This window comes from Melanerpes formicivorus, unplaced genomic scaffold (assembly GCF_026170545.1).
Source record: "Melanerpes formicivorus ecotype bairdi unplaced genomic scaffold, bMelFor1.0.p_v2 SCAF_5, whole genome shotgun sequence".
Classification (NCBI taxonomy): Eukaryota; Metazoa; Chordata; class Aves; order Piciformes; family Picidae; genus Melanerpes; species Melanerpes formicivorus.
Window position 1 is genome coordinate 5,348,360 of NW_027142357.1, and position 25,232 is coordinate 5,373,591.

The following is a 25,232-nucleotide window of genomic DNA, read 5'->3' on the forward strand; positions in this document are numbered from 1 at the left end:
TCCCACCTCTGGCTGGGGGGTGCCCTGGGACCAGAAAGAGTTCCAAAAGTTGGAACAAAACCTCCTGTGCTGAGGAGAGCTGCTGGCATGGTCTGGTGGTCAGCAGGTCGCCTCAGGTCTGGCTTGTCGAAAGACTGTCAGTAGGGCTTTCTCCGTGCTTTGTGCAGGCCAGTTTTGAGTGAAGATGCTGCTGATTTCAGCAGCTGAGCTACATGGTGGGAAGCACTCATTGAGAACTGCCCATGTTTGCAGAAGTGGGAGTTGGAAAGAGGGGAAGAAAGAGCTAGTCTGAGGGTTTGCTTGGACTCTCCGCCAAGGTTCGTTCACTTGCTGTTCTCCACAGGCCTGGCTTGCATCGCTTTGGCTTCCTCTATTATTCCCTCACCCCAGACTACTGAGAGGCTTCCAGTTTGCTAACAAGGCATGTGTTATGTTGGTCGCTGCTGTTCTGTCAACAGCAATCCACGGTGCTGTGAGATCTTCACAGTTTTAGCAGCCAGTGAGTCTCCGACAGGGCTGTTTTGACATTTTATATGCAGGGCTGTATGTCATGTACCCGAGAGAGCAGCCAGAGACAGTGGAGCCCTCATTTCATCTTCACTCTTCGTACAGGGAGTGGTGCCCACTGAGAGCAGTTATTGCAAGCAGCAGCATCTACTGGTGGAGTTAATTGACCTCTAATTTAACGAGTAGCCATCTTTGGTTTTAAGTCATAGCAAAGTCTCAGTTCAGCATCTAAAGGGAAGGGCAGCTACCAGAAACTGAGGTTACAATCACCAAGCTTACAAGTCAACCGAAGTGCGAGGAACAAGGTCTCACAGAGATACAAAGGTAGTATGGTTGCACTTCTTTAAGGGAATCCACCTTCACAGATATCTCAAGCCATTCATTTTAGACAGACTCTCCTTAATATGCATTTTATTCCTTGCAACTGAACCTAGACACTTCTAGTCTTGCTCCTGAAGTGCTTTGTATTTTTGAAGGCAGCAGGAGCTGAAGGACTTGGTGCCCTCCAAAGGTGTCATCCTGTTTTGTTTGTCAACTGTTAGTGACATACCTACTGGACAGCTTGCTTCTCTGGCAGTGCTGCCTGCCAGTGCCTTTTGTCCTTTAAATGGCTATGCCTGTGACCCATATTACCACATCAAGAGTCAGTCTCAGTATAGCCAGGACACCAGGGGTTGGTGTCCAACCTGTGCTTTGGGCTTCTCTGGTTGTATTTGACTTACAAGGAGATGGGTTTCTGGTGTGTCATTTCAGAGAGGTTTGGATAGGCTGTGTGTCTCCAAAGCTGCGTGGTGAGCCAGGCTAAGGCTTTGACCTTGGGTTGCAGCAGGTTTGGACTGTCAGTTGTGCAAACTGGCTTCTACATGCAGTTCTGCAGCAGCTCTGCAGTACAACTTCAGGAAAACTGCTTCCCCCATGACCGTATGCCAGCCTTTCCATAACAGTGTGCAGCAGCATCACCCCTCTGACCTAGCAGAGGCTGTGATGGCCTCAGCAGATGGTTTGTTCCCAGTCTGTGCAAAATTAGTTTAGGAATATAGTTCTGTTCATAATAAACAGTCACTATGCAAATAAATAGCAGGCATGGCTGGCTGGAGCCCTTGTTGACAGTCCGAGGGCAGGCACAGATTGTATGGATGTGGAGACCCAACAGTTCTCCCAGGCAAGAGACTCTGCTTGGTCAGACTGGGGAAGCAGGGTATGTGCTGCTGGGGATCTGCCCCGAGCAGGGCAAATGGACCTTCATCACCCCAATGAAAACAAAAGTGAAGCCTCGAATCTGAAACTCTTCCTCAAGGGACTGGAATTCATTCCAGTTGCAGCACAGTAAAGCAAGAGAGACTCCATGGAGCAGCATTTGGAAAACTGTTAAGCTGGCAAAGCTCAGTCTCTGGTTTGTGTCTTTGCCCTGTGTAAAAATAAACAAAAAATAAGCTTGACCAGGGTGGAGTGTGGAGGCAGAAAAGCCCTTCATTTGAGGCCCTTCAGGTTAGCAGAAACCAAAGGCTCTGGATGCAAATCAATACAACAGTTCTTTGCCTTTCCTCTGGCTGCTCCTTTTCACATTGAGATCCCTGCCTCATTGCCAGGATTGTCTGGGAGCCTGTTCTCTAGCCAAGGAGGGTGTTAGCCCCACAGCAGGAGCCTGTGCTAGATGGGTTTTGGCACCATGGCCACCTGCCCATATCCTTACCTCCTGACCATGCTCTGAGAAAATGGAGGTGCTGTGAGAAAGATGAACAGCATCATTCTGGAGCAGGCTTAGCTGTAGAAATCCCTTATTTTGCCTGTCCCTCTCTTCCCTTCTCAGCATCTGCTCTCTTGTATTCATTTGATGTGATGAGGTGCCTTTCTCTGTCTTTACTTTCTAATCAGTATTTTCTTTGCCCTTAAACTGACTGGTTTCCAGTGATGATGAGCCACAAACAGAAAGAACAGCTGGAGGTGAAGATGACTGGTGTATATTGTTTATGTGTATAGGACACTTTTGACTGTGGTAGCATCTTGGTGTCTTTGTGGTGATGTGACTTTCCACAGCTGGGGCATATCTGTTCTGCTGACGTTTTGATGTTCTTGCTACATGTGGAGGAAACAGAAGAACATTTCTGGACTGAACTTAAAAATTCTTTGAAGTACCTTTGGACAAATATAGCCTAGGTGAGGAGTGACTCAAGAGCAGTCTTAAAGAGAAGGACTTGGGGGTGTCAGTTGATGAAGAACTCAGCATGAGCCAGCAATGGTCACTGGCAGCCCAGAAGACAGGTGTGTGCTGGGCTGCATCAAAAGCAATGAGAGCAGCAAGATGAGGAAGGGGGTTCTGCCCCTCCGCTCTGCTGAGACCCCCATCTGTATTACTGTGCCCAGTTCTGGTGCCCCCAGCATAAGAGGGACATGGAACTGCTGGAGAGGGTCCAGAGGAGGCCATGAATATGATCAGAGGGCTGGAGAACCTCCCCTGTGGTGACAGGCTGAGAGAGTTGGGGCTGCTCAGCTTGGAGAAGAAAAGGCTCTGGAGAGACTTCCAGTACCCGAAGGGGTCATACAAGAAAGCTGGGAAGGGACTTTATACAAGGGCTTGTGTGATGGGATGAGAGGAAATGTACTGAAGCTTGAGGAGGGCAGATTTAGACTGGAGATTAGGAAGAAATTCTTTCCAATGAGGGTGGTGAGACACTGGAACGGGTTGCCCAGGATGGTGGTGGATGCCCTTTCCCTGGAGGTGTTCAAGGCCAGTATGGATGAGGCTTTGAGCAACCTGGTATAGTGGAAGATGCCAATGCTGGGTAGGGTTTGTAACTAGATGATCTTTAAGGTCCATTTCAACCCAAACCGTTCTATGAATCTATGAGCTTTTGCTCTGTGCAGCTGCAGTGTCAGTTCTCTCCAGGACAGCATCTGAAGCAGCCTCTCAGCATCTGAGTAAAGCAGGGACAGTTGTGAAGCTGGGGCTTTGCTCAGGAAGTCCTTGGCAGATCTGAGAGCTGCTGGTGGGCTGCTTGCCCTAACCACAAGCCCACACTTCCTCTCCAGCATGGGGAGAGGCTATGCTGAACTTGGCATGCTGGAAATATCCTCAGTGCACAGCATCCTTCTCTCTGAGGTCAAGAACTATAAGCAGGCATCAGTGTTCCCATCAATCTGAGACACAGCAGGGCTCGTGTACCTCATTCTTTTTGGGGATATTATTTTATGTTTTAGAAGGCTAGTGAGAAACTGACCCTCAGGAAAGTGCTTTGCATTTTGCCCTGAATTTCAAGGGGGGGCCAAGTACAGAGTGTTTCAGAAGATCTAGGCTGTGGAGTGATTAACCTTGAACTGTATCAAAATGCTCCAGGTAAAGCTTCTCAGGTTCAGTCCCCTTCCCCCGGCCCTCATCAAGAATTCATTGAAGCCATGACAGAACTCTCCATTACAGTTAGTCTTTTATCCATTTCAGCTTTCTTGATTAGGTTATCTTGAATCATTAGGGGGTTTATTTATTTTAATAGACACTTATTGGATTCATGGAAAGAGAGTTTGGCGACTAAGGAATGAGAGCTGAATATTATCTGGTTCATTTGGCACTGCAGACAGTCCCAAACTGAGCAGAGGGAAGAGGCTGAGGAAGTTTGTCCAGAGGACTCTGTTACCCCATGCAGAGAGGGAGCTTTCTGTGGGGCACGCAGCGTTTCTTTCCCAGTCTCTCAAGACTTGCGTCAATCATCGATGCTTTTTTTTCCCTTTTGTCACATATGTTGACATTTTCTGCACTGATGATGTGGGTGAGGAAACGGCCTTTTACATTTCTTTTTGAGATTTATTCCTGAATCACTCTTCATTTGCCTACTCATGCTTTCACTGGAGACCCGAGAAAATGTCAGCACAGAAAGCTAATTGTATTAGTATTAGCATTAATTCTGATTCAGAGTTAAGTGCACGGGGGCACAAGGTCAGCTGAACTTTATCCGGCCTCAAAGTGCCTCACAGTCCAGCCTGAGCAGAAAGGCTACTGGTGTCTAAGTCACTGTGGATGCCCAACTGCCTCCTCCTGCGATAGCCTTTGGTAGAGATGCTGCTTGAGGTGTCAGACAGGCCTGTAGCCCCAGGCTAACTGGGCCTGAGCTCTTCCCACACACCTTGTCCATCAGAGGTCTGGTCCTTGGCTGGCTGCAAGTCAGCAGATCTGCAGGAAGATTTTGGGGTCAGGATGTCTGTGTACGCCTCCCCTGCTCTGGGGCAGGACTGAAAGGGTCCTGCTGCTGAGAGGAAGGGGCTGAGGGATAAGTGACAGGGAGTAGGGCTGGCAAAGGATGCACAAGCTAACTGTCCCTCGAGGGGCTGGAGTGGCCAGGGCTGATGCTTTGCTGCAGTTACCATGCTGCTCCTTTAACAGCATAAAAGCACAATGGAAATGGCTGGCTTTCTGCAGATTTTTGTTGTTGTTTGCTTAGCTATGTGGAAATGTATTTGATTAGGAGACAGAGAGAGAGGTTAAAAATAGGACATTAATGTGATATTATTTGTTTTATCAAATAAAATGCTTAGAAAATGTTTATCTTGTCTCAGGAGAACAACAAAAATAGAGGCCAGTGCTCCTCTGCAGCTCTCTCTAATGAGCTAAATTGGGCTGCATTCTGGATGCCTCTAGAAGTTTTGGGGTGAAATGAAGGAAGTTCTGAACAGAATTCCTTGTAACCACAAGCACTGGGTGTGCCTGGCTGTGGAGCCAAAAGCATCTTTTAATTGTGCTGGTTTTCCTCCTCTTATTTTTAATGGAAGACACTCCTGTTTGAGAACCTTAGAAGCTGACATTAGGGGCCAGATTCTGCCACCCATATTGTCGCTGTTACATGTCACGCTGGCAGGTGTCACGCTCTTCTGGTGACTGTGGCAGTCAGGGGGCTGTTTGTGCAGTGGAGTAGGGCTCGGGATGTGCAGGGGAGGCAGGATCAGAGGCAGCACACCACGGGTCTGGGGAGGGATGTGCTGTTTGTTGGGTTCACAGCACATTCACAGCAGTTGGGTTTGCTTGTGAGGCAGTGAGCTCAGATGTCGTGGATGAGCGGGGGAAAAGGTGGTGAGATAACGTCTCCTACTTCACTTCTCCTCCTTCATGCCAACAAATGCAGCTATAGATGGAAATTCACTGTGAATGGCTTGCAGCTCCAAGAATTTCTGTATGTTAGCATTTCTCAAATGAAATAATTCTCCTGGAAAGCTCTGTGTAATATACACACACCCAAAGAAATAAATAAAGAGAAAGGAGCTGGGGGAGGGAAGGGGAGGAAGGAAGCAAAGAATAATCATAAAATATAAAAAAAAAAAGCAAATTAAAAAAAAAAAGCAACCAAAAAACCCAAGTTGAGATTTTTAACAGAAAAAGGAGATTTGCCTATTAATAATTCATGAGTTCTCATTGAACATGCACGAAGAAACGGTGCTATTCAATAGAGAATACCGTCATCTGTCACTGTTTTATTTGACATTTACACTTTTTTTTTTAAACTTTTTTTTTCCTTTTCTTTCCTTTTTTTTTTTTTCCTTTTCTTTTTTTTTTTTTTTTTGTTGCCTGGTGCTGCAAAACTTTCTTGGATGGCGTGCTAAGATTATTTAAATAAATATGGAAAGGAATCCGATGCAGACTTTTTCATCTGCGCCGGGGAGAGGCGCTTACTGATGATCATAAAGAACCTGTGAGGAAGCTCGGGCAGCAGCCAAAACCATCTCCTGCCTACTGGAGGATGGATGATCAAAGGGATGCTGAGGGGAATGAAAGGGAAGGGTAGGGAAAGAGCAACAAGAGGAGAGGTTTACCTGCGGCTAAGAGGAGAGGTTTGCGTGCAGACGCGCCACACGTGCACGCGGCGTGTATATGTGTGTACACAGGGGTGAGTGAATGCAGGCTGTTGTGAAGAAAGCTGCCACAAATATGCTGCTGGTAGGAAAAAAAAAAAATATTTATAAGTGGTGCTGGGGGAGATCCAGTCCTGGCCAGCCTGAGAGAAGCCAGGGCGTTTAGCACAATGACAGTTCAGAGTTAGGTGCACCTTGCAATTCCTTGCTACTATTAGGCTCATGAAAATCTTTCTGCTCCGTAGGTTAGTTATTATTTATAAAAATCACAGAACCAGCTGATACATTCATAAGCTAATTATTGTAGCAGCTGGGTACACATGGTGCAATATGTCTGAGTCTGTGAAGTATCACAGATTTCTTGGGGCCTGCTGTGGCGGGGGTGTGCTGTTGAAGGCTAGATCCCTTAATCTGATCAGCCAAGCAAATACTTTGTGGGGAAACTGGATTAATATCTCTCTAAATACCACGGATGTGCTTCACCTTCAGAACCAGGCTCCTTTAAACGTGCCATTAGCTTATCTCCTTTGGGGAATGGAGAAGTTCTCAGGTGTCCTCAGGGTGGCAGTTCTTTGCCTGGTGCCTCCCTTTGCCAGAAATTAATTTGGTTTGCTCATGTCTGCACACATGGTCACACTGCAGTCTAATCTTTTCCCTAATAGCTCCAAGGTCAGGACCTCGCATGTTGCCAGGCAAATTGAGCGCCATCCTTCTTAAAGACTAATGGCAGCGAGTGCCTAGTCCATAATGAGGCCTGTAGTGTTGGGCTAAGTGATTGTAATGAGTGCTGATTATAATGGGGCAGATCAATCAAGATGCAGCAGTCGCCATCAGGCTAGCAGGTCCAGCTCTGGGAAGGGGATGTGGACCTGCCAAACCATCCCTGGGCTTCACTGGATCTGGGCACTGTGCAAGTGCCAACAGCCCTCAGGAGAGCCCCAGGAGCCATCCTGCCCTGGGTCAGCCCTGTACAGGGCTCCACCTCTGCCAAGTGCAAGAGTTGGTGGGTATTTTCTATCTTGGTGCTGCGGCATCCTTTGGGGGATGTTAAATGTACCTGCTTGGAACATTGGAAAGAGTTCTGTTGGAGACTTGTTCAGGTTGCTGAAAACAGGGAGAAGCAGGAGCTTACTTTTTCCACAGATGGTTTCTTTTGCATTTCAGAAATTATTTTCTCTGTATGGAGGAACCCCTGAGAAAACACAGTGGAGCTGCTGGATTGTCTTTCTGTCTTTCCTCTAAAAGAGAGATAGTTTGGGGGATTTCAGAGCAGAGGAAAAGGAGAGAACTGAGGGCAAGGGATGTGGACAAACCACATAAAAATGCAGACATCACCTGGCTGAGAGATCACCGAAATACCAGGCAAAACACTTTGAAAATATAACACAGATGACTTTCTTCTCCAAGTAAATGATTAGATATCTTGTTTTCACCCTTGCTCCCCAACCCCCCTCCTCCTTGCACCTCTCCTAGTTTATTGCAAGAAAAGATCAGGTCTGCACAAATGTGGCCTCTCACTTGTAAAAACAAGGCAGTGTTGTGTTACAGATTAGTTTATAAATCCCTGGTGGCTTCACAGTTCAGTGCCTACAGCTGCTGCAGATGGGCCTGGGTTTTTGTCTCTTTGCTGTGCTGCAGCCGGCAGTTGAAGGAGAAAATGGAATGATCAGGTTATTAACATGTAGGCCGTGAGGAAGAGGCTGCACAATGAGAACAGCTGGTGTTGCTGTCTTGGCTGATGCAGCGGAGATAATCAAATCTTGCCTTTTTTGGGAGGGTGAGGGCAGAAGACACAGTGGAGAGTAAGACAAACAAGGGCTTATGATATTATATGTGGGGTTTAGAGTGCACAGGAGAAGTTGTCAATGGCTTACAAGTTGTCACACAAAAAAAGCAATACTGAAATCCCATGTGGGCTGGTGATGAACCTGGCTGGACCAGCCTGCTCCAGTCGCTGCTGGGAAGAGCACTGCTTTGGCTCCTCCTGGTACTGGGCCTTTTTCACGTCGCTCAAGCTCTCTTTTAGGTATTGTAAGGTGCCTGTCAAAATGGTGTCGAAATGCTGAGCTGTAGCTCAACAATGATGGGTTATAGAGCTACTAGGTAAAATATTTTGACAGGAGTCAGTAGGCGCACTGACAGCATCCTCAGCATTATCTTCTCGTGTTCTGTCATTTGCATGGCATCTCTGTGTGCAGGCACAGGAGGGAGCTGGTTGTCCCCAGCCCCAGGTAGGGCTGGTGGTGTCCTGTGGTTCCCCACACAGACACGAGCCATGACAGCCACCATCCCTGGTTAACCTGCTATGGACACCAGGGCGCCACCACACACATGGGGTTGTCCTCACCATAACAGCTTTTGCTGCGTGCTCTCTGTTTGGCTCTGGTTTAGAGTGGTTCCTATTCCCACCCCAAGGTTCTCAGCTTCCTCCCCTGTGGAGAGGGCCCACATGATCTCATACAGTGTTAACTTTTTGAAGGCACTTCAAGCTAACCTTAAAACCATACAGCAGGAATACAATCTGTTATTACTGTGACCTGTAGTTGGGTTTGGAACTACCTCCACCTAGCATCTTGATCTCTTGTAACTTCCCAAGCATCAATATTGGCTGGGCAGCGACTGGCTTGAGAGCAGCCCTGAAGAAAAGGACTTGGGGGTGCTCATGGATGAGAAGCTTAACATGAGCCACCAGTGTGCACTTGCAGCCCAGAAATCACCAGCAGGTGATTCTTCCACTCTACTCCAATCTGGTGAGACCCCACCTGGAGTACTGCCTCCAGTTCTGGAGCCCCTATTACAAGAAGGATCTGGATGTGCTAGAGCGTGTCCAGTGAAGGTCCACGAGGATGATCAGAAGGCTGGAGCTCCTCTTCTGTGAAGACAGACTGAGGGACTTGGGGCTGTTCAGTCTGGAGAAGAGAAGGCTCCAAGGTGACCTTATTGTGGCCTTCCAGTATCTGAAGGGGGCCTACAAGAAAGATAGTGAGGGACTTTTTAGGGTGTCAGGTAATGATAGAATTAGGGGGGATGGAGCAAAACTTGAAGTGGGTAGATTCAGATTGGATATTAGGAAGAAGTTCTTCACCGTGAGGGTGGTGAAACACTGGAACAGGTTGCCCAGGGAGGTGGTAGAAGCCTCATCCCTGGAGGTTTTTAAGGCCAGGCTGGATGCGGCTCTGAGCTACCTGATCTAGTGTGAGGTGTCCTTCTCCTTGGCAGGAGGGTTGGAACTAGATGATTCTTGAGATTCCATCCAACCCTTACAATTCTATGATTCTGCAGGACTGTGCTGCTTTTGTGCCTAATACTAGAGGATTTCTGTTCTGTGAGTCTGCATCCTTTAAGTGGCCATTTGATTATTTAAAGCTGCCAAATTTTTGTGGTGTTCAGACCTGGGGGAGTGACAGTAGATCTGTGGTCTTTACTTGATGGTATCTTCTAAATGTTTTCTGTAGAAACTGGATTTCTAGTTCTGCAGCTGCAAACATGAGGGTTGTTAACAAGTCTCAGGGATTACATCTCCTTTTCTCCTGCTTGGAGGAAGAAATTAAGGGGCTCTGAAAGAGAAGTGGAGATGCATCTTTATTTCACCTCTGGCTTTCTTTAGAAAAAATATTTCTATCTAAGCATTTTAAAGGTGGTGTGGTTATGAAAGGAGGTGAGATGCTGTGCTTCCTCGTTCCTGTTAAGTGGTGATAGTTGTGATTGTTTTCCAGTTGGCAGGAGATAAAACATATGAAGGACCTGTTGAGACCAAAAGGCAGCTGAGAGTATGGCATGTTCTGTACTAGATGAGACCAGTAAAATCTGCAGCACAGAGCTTTAAATCTAGCTGACCTTTCACTCCCATCTAGGTGCTGGGTGAGTTACCTGTGCTGACCTTTCCCCTGCAGGGCTGGCTGTGTGAGCTGCTTCGCTGGAAAGAAAACCCCAGCCCAGAAAACCGCACCCTCTGGGAGAACCTCTGCACCATCCGTCGGTTCCTGAACCTGCCACAGCACGAGAGGGATGTGATCTACGAGGAGGAGTCCAGGCACCACCACAGCGAGCGTATGCAGCACGTTGTCCAGCTCACTCCTGAGCCCGTGCAGGTCAGAGGGCAATCTTCCTTCTTAGGGTCTCTGTGGGGGGGAACAGCTGCTGCAGGTGGAGAGAAGCAGCTGGTTCCAGCTGTCTTCTGCTTTTGCAAGGTGAGACACACCAGTTTTCATCCATCTGCAGGGCCACATGCTGGCCACAGCTCTCAAGTTCAGAGTTCACCGCATGCATGTTTCAGCATATGAGCATACATTGCATCAGGTTTGTGCTGGGGCTTGAAGAGAAGGGCTGTGACCATCCCTGCCACCCAGAATAGCCAGAGCAGCAGCAGTGATGCTATAGAGGCCCCTCTGTGTCAGTAGTTGTGGCTAAAACACAGTTTAGCTGTCTAAAGCTACCAGCTTCTGGAGGAATACAAATGTGTCCCTCAGCAACAGCTAGAAGAGTTCAGCTGTTGAGGAAGCAGGAGTAGGGGACTTGGTCACTTGCTGCTTCTCACAGCCTGAGCCCCTTGATGCTCACTCTCAAACGGTGGTAAACAGGCAACTGCAGCTGAATGTTTGCTGCTGTTCAGTGGAGCCAGATGACACTTCAGCAGGAGTAGGAGGGTAGGAGAAGTTTGTTTGTGCATGGGTAACACAGGGGTTTGAAGGGTGTAACATGGAGAAGTGTTTTTTAGACACCCACTGAAACTTGAAAGTACTTCTAAAAGGACCTCAGTGAGTCCATGATTTGCTTGGATCAGGCTTTCATTTTACATCCTCTTCAGGGTTGTTTTCTCCTCTCTACAACCTTGTTTACTAGAATGAATTTTTGGTTTGTGCATCCTCCTTCTGTCATTGTCCTGGGTCTTAATAGAATGAGGAACAAATATACTCATCTGTGTAGGAAAACTGAGACAAAAAATACTGCAGGATTTCTCATCTCTGCAGTTCCAGCTTCAGGCAGAAGATAAAATCAGCCCTATAAGCCTTGTCAATAACTAGTGATGCACAACACAAAGTCAGACATCTGCTGATGGCCAAGAGAGGCTCAGGAGATGTTTTTTTCAGTTGAGAAAGCTGAGGTAACACCTTCCACCACAGGCTGTTTTTTGGCTGGCCCCTGGTACTCCACGCACCTGATTCCATTGCGTGACCACTCTGAGTTGTCCATGCTGTGTTTCTCTGATGATCTCACAGCTCCTCCTCCCACCTTTGCTCTCCCCATTGCCATTTGATGGCAGCTTGCACTGCTTTGCTGCTCTTGCTGTGAACCTTGGCATTCAGCCTCTATTCTTTGTCGCTGCTCTTGCTCTGCTGCCTCTAGCACTGCTGCCAGCTCTCTAGTCACCTTTATCCATAGACAGGAAGTTGTTCTGTCTTGTAGTCCTGCCCCTTCTGAAGCACATTGGATTCACCCAGATTAAATATTGTCTAGTTCACTCTTGTCTTTTCTGCTATCAACTTCCTTCCCCCAAAATTTGTGGGATCTGGGAGGCAAGGAGCTATGAAAGGTAAAGGGCTGAGCTAATTGTGTGCGAAGATAACTGGAACTGGTTAAATTGGAGCATGCAAAGCCAGTTGTGTTGCCTATAGCAAGTAGGAATGTCCTCCAAAGGACAGGCTGAAGAGAAAGTTTCCCTGAGCTCTGGTGGGTGACCTTGATGATTAGCCTACTTTCCAAGCCTTCTGCACATCACTTTTCTGCATCGTGCAGGTTGGCTCTTGTGAGTGACATGTTACACCTCGTTGGAATGCGATGCATTTGTATTTGTCAGCAAGTTACAAAGCCATGGATTAATTATTTATTACAGTCAAAATATGAAAAATGAAGAAAAATAAATGGAACCAGCTGGCAACTACATACAGCAAAACTCTGGAGACCCTGCTCTGCAGTTGATACAGTAGGCTTGTGGTTTGGGGGTGCTGCGTTTTAAAGCTATGTTTGCCCATCCAAAAACCCCAGTGGGTTTCCGAGTGGCACGCTACCAGTGCAAGACACAGGAGGCTTGCTGTCCACCTGCTCCCTACTGGCAAAGGATAGCCTGCACCAAGCAATTTTTTGTGTAGTTTTCAGTCTCTGGGACTTGGATTGTTTCAAGCAGCAAGGTTTGGGGTTTGGCTTTGCTGGAAGGGTCACTATTAGGTAATTAGCCATGAAGAATCAATGACAGCAGCCAGAGATATAAAGCTGAGGTCCTCACACTTGCAGTCATTGGAGATTTTGTGACACTTTACATAAGGGTAGGGGTCTTGGGCCCTGCTCCTGGCCGAACTCCAGGCTGAGTAATTACATTCTGCCTATCTGAAATACCCCTGTAGTGTCAAGTGGGAAAGCAGCTCTCATATTCTTCTCACAGCAGTGGTGGGTGCAGAATGTCTGCCAGGATGCCTGGATGCATTTTAGCAGGGCGCGGAAACATCTGAAAGCTGCAGTCTCTGACCTACTTTGCAGGTTTTGCTAGTGAAAAGTGCACTGTAAGTCGAGCCCTTACCTGCAGCCTTGGTCTGTAGATGAGAGTCTTTTAAAGAAGGCAGGAACTGCAGCACTGTGCACAACAGTGGGTGCAGTTCTGTTAACTCCAAAGCAGGCAGGAAGCTCTTACCTCTGCTCTCTCAATGCCCACCCCATCTTTCTCTCTGCTCTGGTGAGTTTGACATGTGTATAGTAACTTGTGTCTGATGCTTCAGGCTCCTGCTCCTCCAGCTGTGAGGCTGGGAGAGCTTGCACACAGCCTGCCAGAGCTCCCTGCCACCACGGTCCAGCCCTCTACGGGCTGGGATCACCCTGTCAGGCTGAAGGACTTGGAAGGAAATCCTGGCTGTTGTCACAAGAGGTGTGGGAGGCAAAAGATAATGGATAGACAGATTTAAGCCTTTTCCCTGGTATGGCCTCATGGAAATGGCAGGGATTGAATTGTGATGGGGTTTTGTGTAGTTCTTTGGCCAATTACAGGGTTGGGCACACCTTCAGTAAAGGGATCACCCTAGTGCCCAGTGTGCTCTCTGTCCTCTCTCAGCAGGGTGTGCACAATGTGGCAGTCTTTGTGGTGCTGTAGAGGATCAACTGGGCACACCTTAGGTCTTGATATTTAAGGGATTGTTATTTCTTGTGTGGCAGGTCTTTGTCCTGTGTTCAGTACAACTGTTCAGCTTTGGGCTCTCTCTTCCGTCAGATTTTCCCACCAGCCACGTATTAATCCATTTAATCAAATATTTTCCTGTTGCCGAAATGAAAAATCTCTATAGTGGAAGCTCAGTGCACAAGAAATTCCTCCCTGCACACTTGATTTATTTGTTATTGTGCTGGGGAGCCATAAAAAGTGAGGCCTGTGGAGCTCTGTGACAGAGCTGCATTCTCTGGTGGCAGCGGGTGTGACCATATGGACATGCTGGAGCGCGGATTTTCCTACCCGGCCTGGGAGCAGAACATCCACGCTGTGGCATCTATGTGTTGTGGACCTGCAGGCTGAGCTGGCCACAGCTGCTGGCTTGGGTGTTAAGGAGCACTTCAGTGTGGTGTGTTCACAAAGTGCTGCTGTGGGACTGGGGAAGGGACCTGTGAGATGGTTGTTAGCTGGATACCTCAAGGACATAATTTCTGATATATGGAGTGCCTGAGCCACAGGTTCCTGGAGGGTGGAGGATATGCTGGAAGCATCCTTACAGTTTTGTCCTATTGTCTCCTCACTTGACCTTTGGCCTAGCCTGGCCCACAGGTTGATCTCTTGGACAGACTGAGTGCACAGTAGTCACTTTGCAGCAAGTAGTCCTCGTGCTTCTGCGTTCAGCTTCTTGCTCTGTAGAGATAAGGGTACCCTGTCTTACTTTCCATCCCTCACTAAACTCCACCCTTCCCAGGCCATTTGCTGATGTTGGGCCTTTCTGGAGTGCTGATGCTGAGGAGTGCCAGAGCCACTTCCCACTGCCAGCCAGGGACTCAATGTATATTACAGTCATGCTGAACCACAGGAAATCTAATGTCTCCCTTCTCCCATTGCTGGTCTGCTGTGTCCAAGGTGACCACTCCAGAGAATAAGCATATTTCCTGGCACTTTAATGTAGTGTTAATTCTTTGTTATTTGCCAGGGCAGAGAAACCTGCCTCAGCTGGAAAAAGGATGAACCAAGCTGCTGCCTCTGGAGCACTGGGGTGAAAAGGCCTGGCTCTGTGGAGCAAGGAGCTACTGCTACAGCATGCTGCCTCTCAGAGAGCAGGGAGACCTTGGGCTCTCTTCTGCCTGGGCTAACAGGCACTGCTGGCTACATACTGATTTAAGAGCAGTCAAATGTTGACTTTAAAGAAACAGGAATGGTTTTCACACGTTTTCTGATACACTGCTACTTCTGTCACTTCTTTAAAATTATGTCCCTCTGCCCTTTTTCTTTTTTTTTTTTTTCCCTCAGAAGCTTTGTTTTAGACAAATCTGGCAATTTACAATAGTTCAGCTCATAAATCATGAAGGAACACTAGTAAATAAAGAAGGCACAGCACAAAGCTGTAGGAAAGCTCTTTTGGTATTGTGTGTTCACGGCAAACATTGTGGTCTCTCTTTAAATGTGCAGAAAACAACATCCCACAGAAGTAAATGAAACACTAATTTTGTCATTTGGTGTGGGATGCAAAGGGACAAATGTTTCACAAATGGCAATGAAATACCAAAGCACAGAACATGAAGCCCTCGTGAAAGTGGGTCAAGGCAAGTGGCGATGGCAGTCCAATGAAACTAATTTCATATTCCCTTTCTAGAAGTAATAAGGAGGGGAGTGAACACCACAGTGGTGCTTCCTAATGAAAGATCTGCTTCTAAACAACATTGTAGGGTTCATGGGTCACACAGAGCAGAACATGCAAATGGAAAAAACAGGGAGCCTTAATGCTGCTTTTCTTTAAAAAGAATATTAATTAATAATACTTGGGCAATCGTAGAAGGTGAGCGAAGCGAAGCTCTGCTATTCCATAGGGGAACATGGTGTGCTTAATGGCATGATGTGCCCACTGAGCTCTTGCCCTGTTTGTATGGGTTACAGCAGGGGATTCCTCACACTGGGAATCCAGGCTGGGTTGTCTGGGAGACTTGGACAAAACCTACTTTCCCCAGTGGTGCTAGCTCTCTGACTTTGGTGCTTACTGCTTTATCTAGACACACAGTTTTTCTTTGTGTGCCCTGTGATTCATTCTTAATAGCTGCACCCAGATAGTTTTGCTTACTGATGGTTTCCCTGCACCCAGAAGACAGACCACAGCTGGATACCCACTGCTCTTTGATCCCCTCAGCTCCCTGACCCATGGCAGGATGTGATGTATGCTCAAGACAGCAGTGGTCAAGGTTGGTGTGAAAACTTGTACTCCACAAGCCGAGGTGGATTTGTAGAGATGTTCATATTGCAGGTTTACTCATTCCACTGAAAAAGCTCAGAGCTTTGGCTTGAGTGGGCTGCAGCTAGAGTATTTGTTGTGTCTTTGAGAACTACAGGGGAAAAAGCATGTCAGAACCAGGCCTGTTCATTTTGTGAGTGGAGAATGTCTGACTCCATCAGTGATCCAGAGTTCCATTCTCACTCTCTAATCAATCAGTCAATCTCAGTGTCTCCTTTCAACCTAAACCATTCAAAAACCACTGAAAAAAAAAGTCTCAAATGGTGTAACTCCTATTTCTGTGCAGTGCTAAAGCTGAAGGCAACATGTATTGCCAGTGCTGCTTACTCTGTATTTCTCTCAGGTGGGTGTGTGTCTGCTCTCTGGTGGGGGTAAGGGACTCTCTTTGCAGACAGCAGTACCTGCAAGTGCATATCAGATAGCAACTCCTTTACACTGGACTCTGAGGTGTCTGGCAGAGCTTCTAGTGATGGGCATTACCATGACTGCAGTGGGCAGCTGCTAAGCTTTGACTGCTACAGCCAAACCTGCCTCCTGCCTCCTCGGCTGTTAATCTTTAGTGTGGGCATCTCATGTGGCTGAGAAGTGCTGCTGCTTTTTATTAGCTGTACGCCTGCCATGCCCCTGGAAATGATAGTGGGGAGTGGACTTGCAATTCAAGCAAAACTGCTTCTGTTCTGAGATCCGTTGAGGCTTAGCGTGGTTCCATTTAACCCTAAAAATGGGAGATAAGTAACGGGGATTGTTCCATTCTTTTTCTGAGGTGTCAGATTTAGGTTTGTTGAAGTAGTACGTCCTCTCTGCATTTATTTGGACACCTGAGGTGAAGCCACCTCAGTGTCACCTGCTCCTGGACAGCTTTCATTTGGTCCAGGATCAACTGAGAACAGGGCAGGAATGACATGGGACTCCTAAGCAAGGGAGCCCTGAGAGCATGGCTGGTATTTTTCTTCACCAGCTTCTTACAACGAAGACTGTGAGGACAGTATCACAGTATCACCAAGGTTGGAAGAGACCTCGAGGATCATCGAGTCCAACCTGTAACCACAGACCTCATGACTAGACACTTCAGCAGATGTAAAGGCAGTCCTGGAGCCCAGGACAAGTGTGCTGCCATGCAGGATATGCAGCCCAGTTTGAGGCATACAGCAGCTTGTGTGAGGCTGCCCTGGCTCCCCTGAAGAGATGTTCCAGGTAGAAACTTCACTTAAAAGGTGAAAGTGCAGATTTAGCACTGCAGAGACTTGGCATTCATCAGCAGCGTGGTGGTTTGTGTTGGTCTTGTTCTGGTAGGTCATCTTTTTGGCAAATTACATCACTGTGGCTCTGGCCCCTGCCATCTCACCCCTTTGCGTTTCACACACAGCTGGACCAGTTTTATCCCCCATTTCTTCCAGTCTTGGCCTTCTCTGTAAGTGCTGAGTTGCAAGTGTTGTATGGAGTTGCAGTAGGTTGAGGATAAGCAAACATCTACAGAAAAAGTACTCTTCAAATTCACAGAACTTTTGAAGCTTGTCAGCTGGCAGCAGGCAAATCCTGAAGGTTGCAAAGCCATGAGCTGAGCCTGTGCTCCATTTACGCTTGAAAATGTTTGCAGTTACAAATATTGCACTTTTAAATTTCATTTTAATGCTCCCTAACTACTCTCTGTCCATCACACTTTTACATAAATGGTATCAGCAGGCTTTAGAGATGTGTAAATGTTTATAGGCTATGGGCCATCTGCAACACTTGATTCTCAGGCTCCTTACAGAACTCTTAGGGTAAAGTCAGAGCCCAGCCAGAGCCAGCTGGCCTTTCTGTGCAGGGAGGCAAGGACAAAAATGACATGGGGAGGGAAACAACACTGCAGTGTGTGCAGGGATGCGTTAGGATGCTGTGTGTGTTCTGTATTTGCATGGACTTCTACAGGAACTGCAGACCAAAAAGGAGGTGTTTCTCTGTGTGTGCACTATTCTCACACATCCACTATCCAGAAGTACAGTAGCACTATTTTTTTCCCCCCTCACAGTCATCTATGCTTACAGTGTTTCAAAGAATATTCCAAAATATCTTGGCACAGACAAAGCAAAGCTGTTTGCAAGATCCCTAGCTGTGGAACAACAAAGGCTACATTCTCAACACACATCACACATGACTTTAATAAAAGTCTTAAAATAAGAATCAGATAATGTATTTAGAAAATTGAACTCCACCATTTGTGATGCTACTCACATTGTGAAAGGCAGTGGATGTCCCCTTGTGCCTCTTCCCCAGTTTCTTTTCCCCCAGTTCTACTCACTTCTTCATGTTCCTAATGAGAACGTAAAAGTCTTGTACAAAGGAACAGATTTTGAAACCAGTACTTTAGGACTAGCTCACATCATGGTGCCTAACATAAGAGGGACTCTGTGTTCAGAAACCAAGGAGTACAGGCACGTCTGAGGTGCCTCTGGTGGAGCTCTCAGAAGTTAAAAGCATCTAAAATGGTTATTAACCATTGCATATGGCAGAAAGGATGTGGTAAATCACAGAACATAGCCTGGATGTTACAGACCCAGCCATCTCATTAACTTTGTGTCAAAAACATTCCTTGGTTTCCAGTTTGGACTAAATTTAGATTGATGCTATTTGTACCATCAGGATACAAAATAATGTTGACTCTTGAATTTTCTGGTTGCTCTTTCTCAAATTTATGGAATGGAGCCCTGTGTTATGCTCTTATTAGGCCATACCCTTTGGATGTGCTGTGCTGGAATCCAAAGCGTGAGGGCAGGGGGGATGGTGAAGAGCCTCCTTCCTTCCTGCCGCAAGTGCCCTCACAGGGATATTGAGAGGGGTGAGCACACTCTGGCAAAATGCAGACCCATGGCTGTTGGGGGCTGATGTGAATGCTAAGTCTCTTGGTCAGGTCTGGAAAAAAATGTGATCAGAAGATTAGTCTGGTAACCTAGATTCATAGATCCACAGAATGGGTTGGGTTGGAAGGGACCTTGAAGACCATCTAGTTCCAGCCTCCCTCCACTTCTGTGGATTTTGATAATTTTTAGATGCGAAACACACAGAGGGTGGCAGCAGTCCTTTGTGCTACCACAGGGCATAAGAAGGAGTTATATCCTGCCTGTGAGGAGCAGGAGCTGGCTCTTCTTTCTGTGCTGTGTGGAGGGAAGCTGTGGTAGCAACTCTGAATCCATCCAGTTGCAGCAGCAAGAAAGTGACGCACTAAAAATTCCAGAAGTCGAGAAGCCTCGTAAATACATCTGTCTGGACAGCACTTCACTAGTTAAGTGCTAAGTTATTATTATTATTTATTATTTATTTCCTCTCACTGAACAAGCAGGAAATATCTTTGTTCTTTCATTTTGGAAGGGAAATAATGCATTCCCTGCAGCATTTGAAATTTTAATAATCCATAATAAATAAAATCATATCTAATAACGTAACCGCTCACAATTGGCAGCGCCAGCTCCTAGATGCATTGCAATGGCAGAAACATAAATAGTTGCAGCCTCTGAAAGCCTACTTCCTATTTGCTAAATATACTTGGCTGGCTTTAAATTCCTTTGTGTGCAGTCATTAATACAATCCTCTTTGACAGCATTTAATTAAAGTGCTTTTCCCTATTAAATTCATTAAAACTTTTTTTCTTCCCCCCCTTCTTTACATACAACTGTTTCCCAGACACCGAATGTTAAGGACCTGTAGGCCTCTCTTTAAATAACTTCTCTCTCCTTGTTGTAAATTGTTAATTAAATCTAACTTAGACTGTTTAAAGATGGCTTGGGAAAGAAAGCCAGATTTCAGGGTATGGTCTCAATCATGGCTGGGTTGGGTGGGTTTTTTTTAGCACAATTTTTTTTCCCCCATGTAGTTATAGACTACGTGTTATATTGTTCATGGATGCTGCTGTACTTTCATCTGAAACCAAGCAAAGAAATACTGTCAAAAGCTCATTTCCATTTCACTTCCTGAATTCCCATCATTTTAGCGCAGTTCCTTAGCCTGAGAGTATTTGGGGGGTGGGGGGGGAGGGGGGAGCATGGTGGGAGGAGCTGTTTTGTATTAATAGATTATTGACAGTTTAATGTCTTGGCACCTAGACAGCCCAGAAGGTATCCGACACAGGAGGCTGGCTGCTGGGAGCCAGTCGATAGCAGATTCAATCAGAACCTTTCAGTTAATTGCTGCTTGACCTCAGAGATTTCCTTTAAGTGAAACTGTCCTTTGCTCAGATCTCGTCTGGCTTTGGGGCTTTCATTTGAGAGTGCCTGTTCCATATGGTGGCCTGTGCTTAGACTGCTGGTGGGATTGTGCCTGACCCCAGTGCACAGCACTGCAAGAGCCAGCTCCTGCTCAGAGCTGTACATAGCTCATCAGTAGGTGCTGGTGTGTGCCAGCACCCCCCACCCCAGAGGGCCATCAGCAAAGGCAGGATGCACCGTGGAGCTGGTTTGCACCAGGCACTGGCACTAGGGTTAAAGCAGTCAGGATGTAAACCAGCATCAGGGTTATCTCCAAAGCAGCTGAGCTGTTTCCCAGGGCATTTTGGGTAGAGTTAGGCACAGGTTTGGTGCCCCCCCTAGCATAAAGAGGACCTGACCCAGCCTCTGCAGGCAAGCTGTGTCACGGTGTGGGGTGGCTGTGTGGGCTGGGGGCTGGCACTGCTGCAGTCATCCCCAGAGATTCCCCTGTTCACCTGCACAAGTGCAAACCAAGGCTAATTTGTACTTAGTTTCCCTAATTTCTGTGCTTAGCCATTCTACTGTTTTTCAGACTGCAGATCTTGATGGGATCTAGATAAGCTACAAAGGCAAGCAGGCAGGGAACAAGCAGACACTGGCTCTGACCAACTGGAAACCATCTGCTGGTCTGGGGAGCTCTCTTCTAGCTCTCTTCTAGCAGGTCTGCCACGCCTGGGCTTTTCTTCCTTTCTCTCCAGCTGCTGCCTTGGAGTGTGGGTGTTTTTCTTCAGCAAGACTGGGGAGGGTCAGCTGTGGCAGCCCCCAGTTGCTGCAGATGGGTCTGGGAACGCTGCCCTGCAAGGGAAATGCTCCTGCACCACAGCAACTTCAGCTGACACTGCAGGCAGTCAGCAGACTTCTTTTCGTCGCTAGATCTTGCAGTGATAGTGCCTTTTAACCACTTACCATGTATTCAGACTGTGGTTTGCTGAAAGGAGCATTATTACTTTTAATCTCTAATTTTACCCTGGTTTTGATTCATTTCTGTGGTTGTCTTTGTCTCCCTGCATCAAACTGCTTATGTCTTTTCAATGGCCTGATGAGCACCAAGGAGGCATTGCTGACTGTAAGTGAAGTTACTCCTGGTGTTCCCTTGTTTAAAATCAGGAGTGAGATTGCTGTGTTGCTCTGGCCTGAGGCCCACTGAAGTCCAGCCCAGAACTCTAAAGCAGGTTGTAAATTTTTGGGGTTCATGTGTGTTGGAAGGGTGAGGGGGAATAGTTATCAGATAATGCCTCCCCATGTCCAGTTTTGGGCTCTCCTGCTCAAGAGAGACAGGCATCTGCTGGAGAGTGTCCAACAGAAAGCTATGAGGATGATGGGAGGACTGGAACATCCCTCTTGTGAAGGAAGCCTGAAAGATATGGGGCTGGTTAGTCTGGAGAAGAGAAGAATGAGAAGAGATCTTATCAACATCTAGAAATATCTGAGGGGTGGGTGTCAAGATGAGGGTGCCAGGCTCTATTTGGTGGTGCCCAGTGATAGGACAAGGAACTATAGGCATAAGCTAGAACACAGGAGGTTCCACCTCAACACAAGGAGACACTTCTTAAATGTGAGGGTGACAGAGCACCAGAACAGGCTGCCCAGAGAGGTTGTGGAGTCTTCTCTGGAGTCTCAAACCCCAGCTGAATGCGATCCTGTGTGACTTGCCCTAGGTGGTCCTGCATTGGCAGGGGGCTTGGACTAGATGGTCTCTAACAGTCCCTTCCAATCCCTGTCATTCTGTGATTCCGGGAAGATTCAAAGATGAGCAAGGCCTGGAGTCAGTGGAATAAAACCATGGCACAGAACCAAGGAAGAAATCTCAAGGTCCATGTGTGTCCCCAGGCCTATCAGCTGCAGCACACATGCGTTGCTCCTGGGTGTCTCTGGCCAGAATACATTCAAAAGCACTTTCTGGTTTATCAGACTGACCAAGCTGCTAATCGGTATTGAATAGACCAAAGGACTCCCACATGCAATAAAAATCATAAGCTTTATTGGATTTTGAGCTAGGAGAGATTCCCATCCAGCTCCTTTTATAAACTGCATTATATTTCATTCTTTCAGGGCTCCCATCAGTGCAACCCTTTGTATATTTCAGGGTGAAGTGGGTAAAGAGATGGCTGTGAGCTGCTGTTCCTTGGGTGGTACAGCCTGGAGCCATAGAAGGGCCTGAGCTGATTTTTAAAGGTTACTCACTTTTGTGTAATACTGAAAGGAAAACCAAAACAAAATCTGTTGGTGCCTTTAAAATTACTATTCTCAGTTTAAAAAAAAATGAAAAGGTTTGTGGCAGTTTACAGCAATGTCATACTTGAAGGGAAACTAGCACAAATTTCAAGAGCAAAAGTTGTTCTGAATAAAAGCAAGCAGAATATGCTGTTCAGCAACAAATGCCTGAACAACTGCTTGAACTTTGTCAGAATATCCACCCCCTGCCACTGCAGGCAAACAGCTTGGCAGAACCAGCTTCATTTAGGCAGTGCTTTGATGTCACTCAGTTGACATTGTTGCCCAGAAGAATGAATTTTGACTGAGAAATGCCACATGATTCTATCATAATGAAATCTCAAATGGTGTTTTGCATTTCTAGGAAAAGCCTGGGGTTCCCTGCAGACAGACCTACACTGGCTGCAGGCTCCTGTGAAGTGTGAGCTTCTTGCTGTGTGTTCATAGCCAGCCAGGGTTGAGCTGTCCGTGGAGCTCCCCACAGCTGGTAGTGCAGAACCAGGGATGGATCCCAGGGTGTTAATAGTGTCATCCTCTGCTTCATTCTAGTGGTGCCTCACTGGCCAGATGTCAAACTGGTTTATAAGGAATGCCCCTTTTTCCCCACCTGCATATTCTCTAGTGGTGTGAATATTAACTGCAGGTGCTGTTTACTTTCTGTAAAACATCCTAGATCTTTCAAATAGATGCAGATCAGAGCTGTGGGACACAAGGAACAGTAATACCTGTGTACCTTCCTCAGTCTTCTGGACCTGCCCACCTTCTCCACAGTGCAGTGAGGAAGACAAAAGATTTCAGAGCTGATTCTTGGAGTTTTCCTCTCCTCAGTACCCTGATGTGTGCAGGAGGCTGTACTTTGGTCACTTGATTTTTATTTACCCAGTTTGAAACTCAGGGTATAATAAAGCACATGCTGCCAGTTGGGTGTGTGGCAGTGCTGGCTATTTTGCTTTTACCCTGGTAGTTGATTATAATGCACTTTTCAAGACTTGCTTTCTAAAAAAAGGAATGTTTAGACTTTTATGTGTTTGATTCACACAGTCCAGTTTGCTCAAGTCCTGTTATTAAGTGCATTGGTGGTTACATCTAGAAAGCAAAAAACATGCTGAGTAGTGTTTTATCAGCAGAAATCTACTATTTTCACTAACCATAACAGTCAGGTTCCCCTGACTCCTAACTACCCCCACTGTAAAAATCAGCAGTACAGCTGGGTATTCCTGGAACCCCAAATAGCCCTTCAATGGGACAAATAATTACCCCCACACACGAGAATCCAGCATCTAACCCAAACATACCCTGCCTGAAATAATGCAGTGCTCACTCCCAGCACTGGGAACAGTGTGATTATAGTGGTGCTGTTCATTCCACTGTGTTTAGGGGTCAGACCTTAAGTGTGGCTCCAGGTTGGGAGATTGTCAGGAAAGATCTTGCTCATGCTGCCCATGAATAGTCTTCTGGTATTCAAAAGAGAAGGAGAACATGTATTGTGTTAATTAAACGAGACAACACAGAGGATACCAGAAGTATTTTGTCTGCAGAAAGGCAAACCAAAAAGCTTTTTGTTGCTTTCTTTGGTCCTGTGGCATTCTGCCAGCTCCTCATTAGGATTAGTTACAGTTGGGATGGGGGAAACTCAGAATCAACCCAAAGTCTTTGACAGATCCTCTCTCCAGCTACAACCATGCTCAGACTCTACTTGGAACGTGCCAAGCAGGGCTCTGCATGCCATAGCACCCCAGAGAGCCAAGCCAGAATAGAGAAAGCACAGAAAGGGGCAGCCAGAGGCCCATGAAGTTCATGGACTTGTTTGGAAGAAGATAAGCATTAACCAGGTCTTGGTGGCCCTCGGTGTGCACACAGATGTTGTAAGTCCCACTGCAGTGGGATTCTGGTTAGCATCGCTGTGCATAAGGGCAGTGTCAACTTTTACAGAGCTACTGCTTTTTCCCTTGGAGGGGAAGTTGGTTTTACCACCACCGGTTACATGCAAAAGAGGCTTTCATGGTCTCTTCAAGGGCAGCAGTGTCCTGCCTGCCTGTGGCCGCAGCAAGCCAGCCCAGTGCCAGCTGTGCTGGCCATGCCCCATCCACAGACAATGGAGCCATCCATCACTGATGCCTTCAGGAGAGAGTCTGCCTCGGCATTGTGCAATGCTTCCTGGCGGCAGCGGCCTCTGTCACCAGTGCCCTGGTTTGTGCCAGCAGGAGCCAGAGCAAACCCGGCCTGGTGGGTGTTTGTACAGCAGGTACGTGCCAGCTCCACCTGCCAGCTGAGTCCTAGCTGTGGGCAGCCCTCCCCGCTGCAGCAGGGCATTTGGGAGAGGGCTATTCACCGCCGGCCACAGTCACTGTGCAGGGAACCTGCGTGGCTGGCTGAAAGCAGCCAAAGAGGGGGTATCCAGAGCCAGTCTGCTGGCCTCTGTCAGCATGAGCTCGTTTCTGCCTCCCTATAAAATCAGCCAGTTCTAGGCAATGCAGCAAGGGAAGCAGTGCCTGTGCCCTTGTGGGGAGAGCTGAATGGGTGTTGGAGGGAAAGCAGCTACCCCAGGACACACCGGGACACTGCTCTGCCTTGTCAGAGGGCTGTGATTTATTCTTTTAACATTAGGCAGACAAAATAGTGGCTATTGTGTAGGCACGTGCTGTCCATTAACGGAGATCGGGAGAGGGAAATAAACCACGCATTACTGAAGAATAAGATCATGATTGTGGTCAAGTGATGGCAGAGGGTTTTTTTTCTCTTTGTCAAACTGATTTGTAAACATTCTTCAAACAACTGTGCAGACAGCAGTGCCATGGCATCTTGAGAGGAGAGCCAAGAGAAGGATGGATTCCTCTGCCCAGATGTTTTGCAGTAATGTTAGATCTGTCCAGAAGTCACCTGGTCACCTGCAGTTGTGGCTGTGACCTGTGCTGCACGTGCAGCCTCTCAGCAGTGCTGTGTAATCAGGCTGTAATTTATATTCTGTCTCCAGTGATGATAGCTCTTAAAAGTGTTCTGTGGTGTATTTGCTCTTTGATGCGTGCTAAGCTCCTGTTAGCATTAATGGGAGCAGTGTGTG

General features: G+C 47.1%; 1 protein-coding gene across 1 annotated transcript in view; it reads left to right on the forward strand.

Annotated features, from left to right (window-relative positions):
- Window positions 1-25,232, forward strand: part of SATB2 (SATB homeobox 2) — a 139,331-nt gene that overhangs the window by 104,813 nt on the left and 9,286 nt on the right. The window contains exon 10 of the mRNA XM_068137944.1: window positions 10,233-10,430. Within this exon, the coding sequence (XP_067994045.1) occupies window positions 10,233-10,430 (198 nt within the window). The remainder of the gene's footprint in view (window positions 1-10,232; window positions 10,431-25,232) is intronic.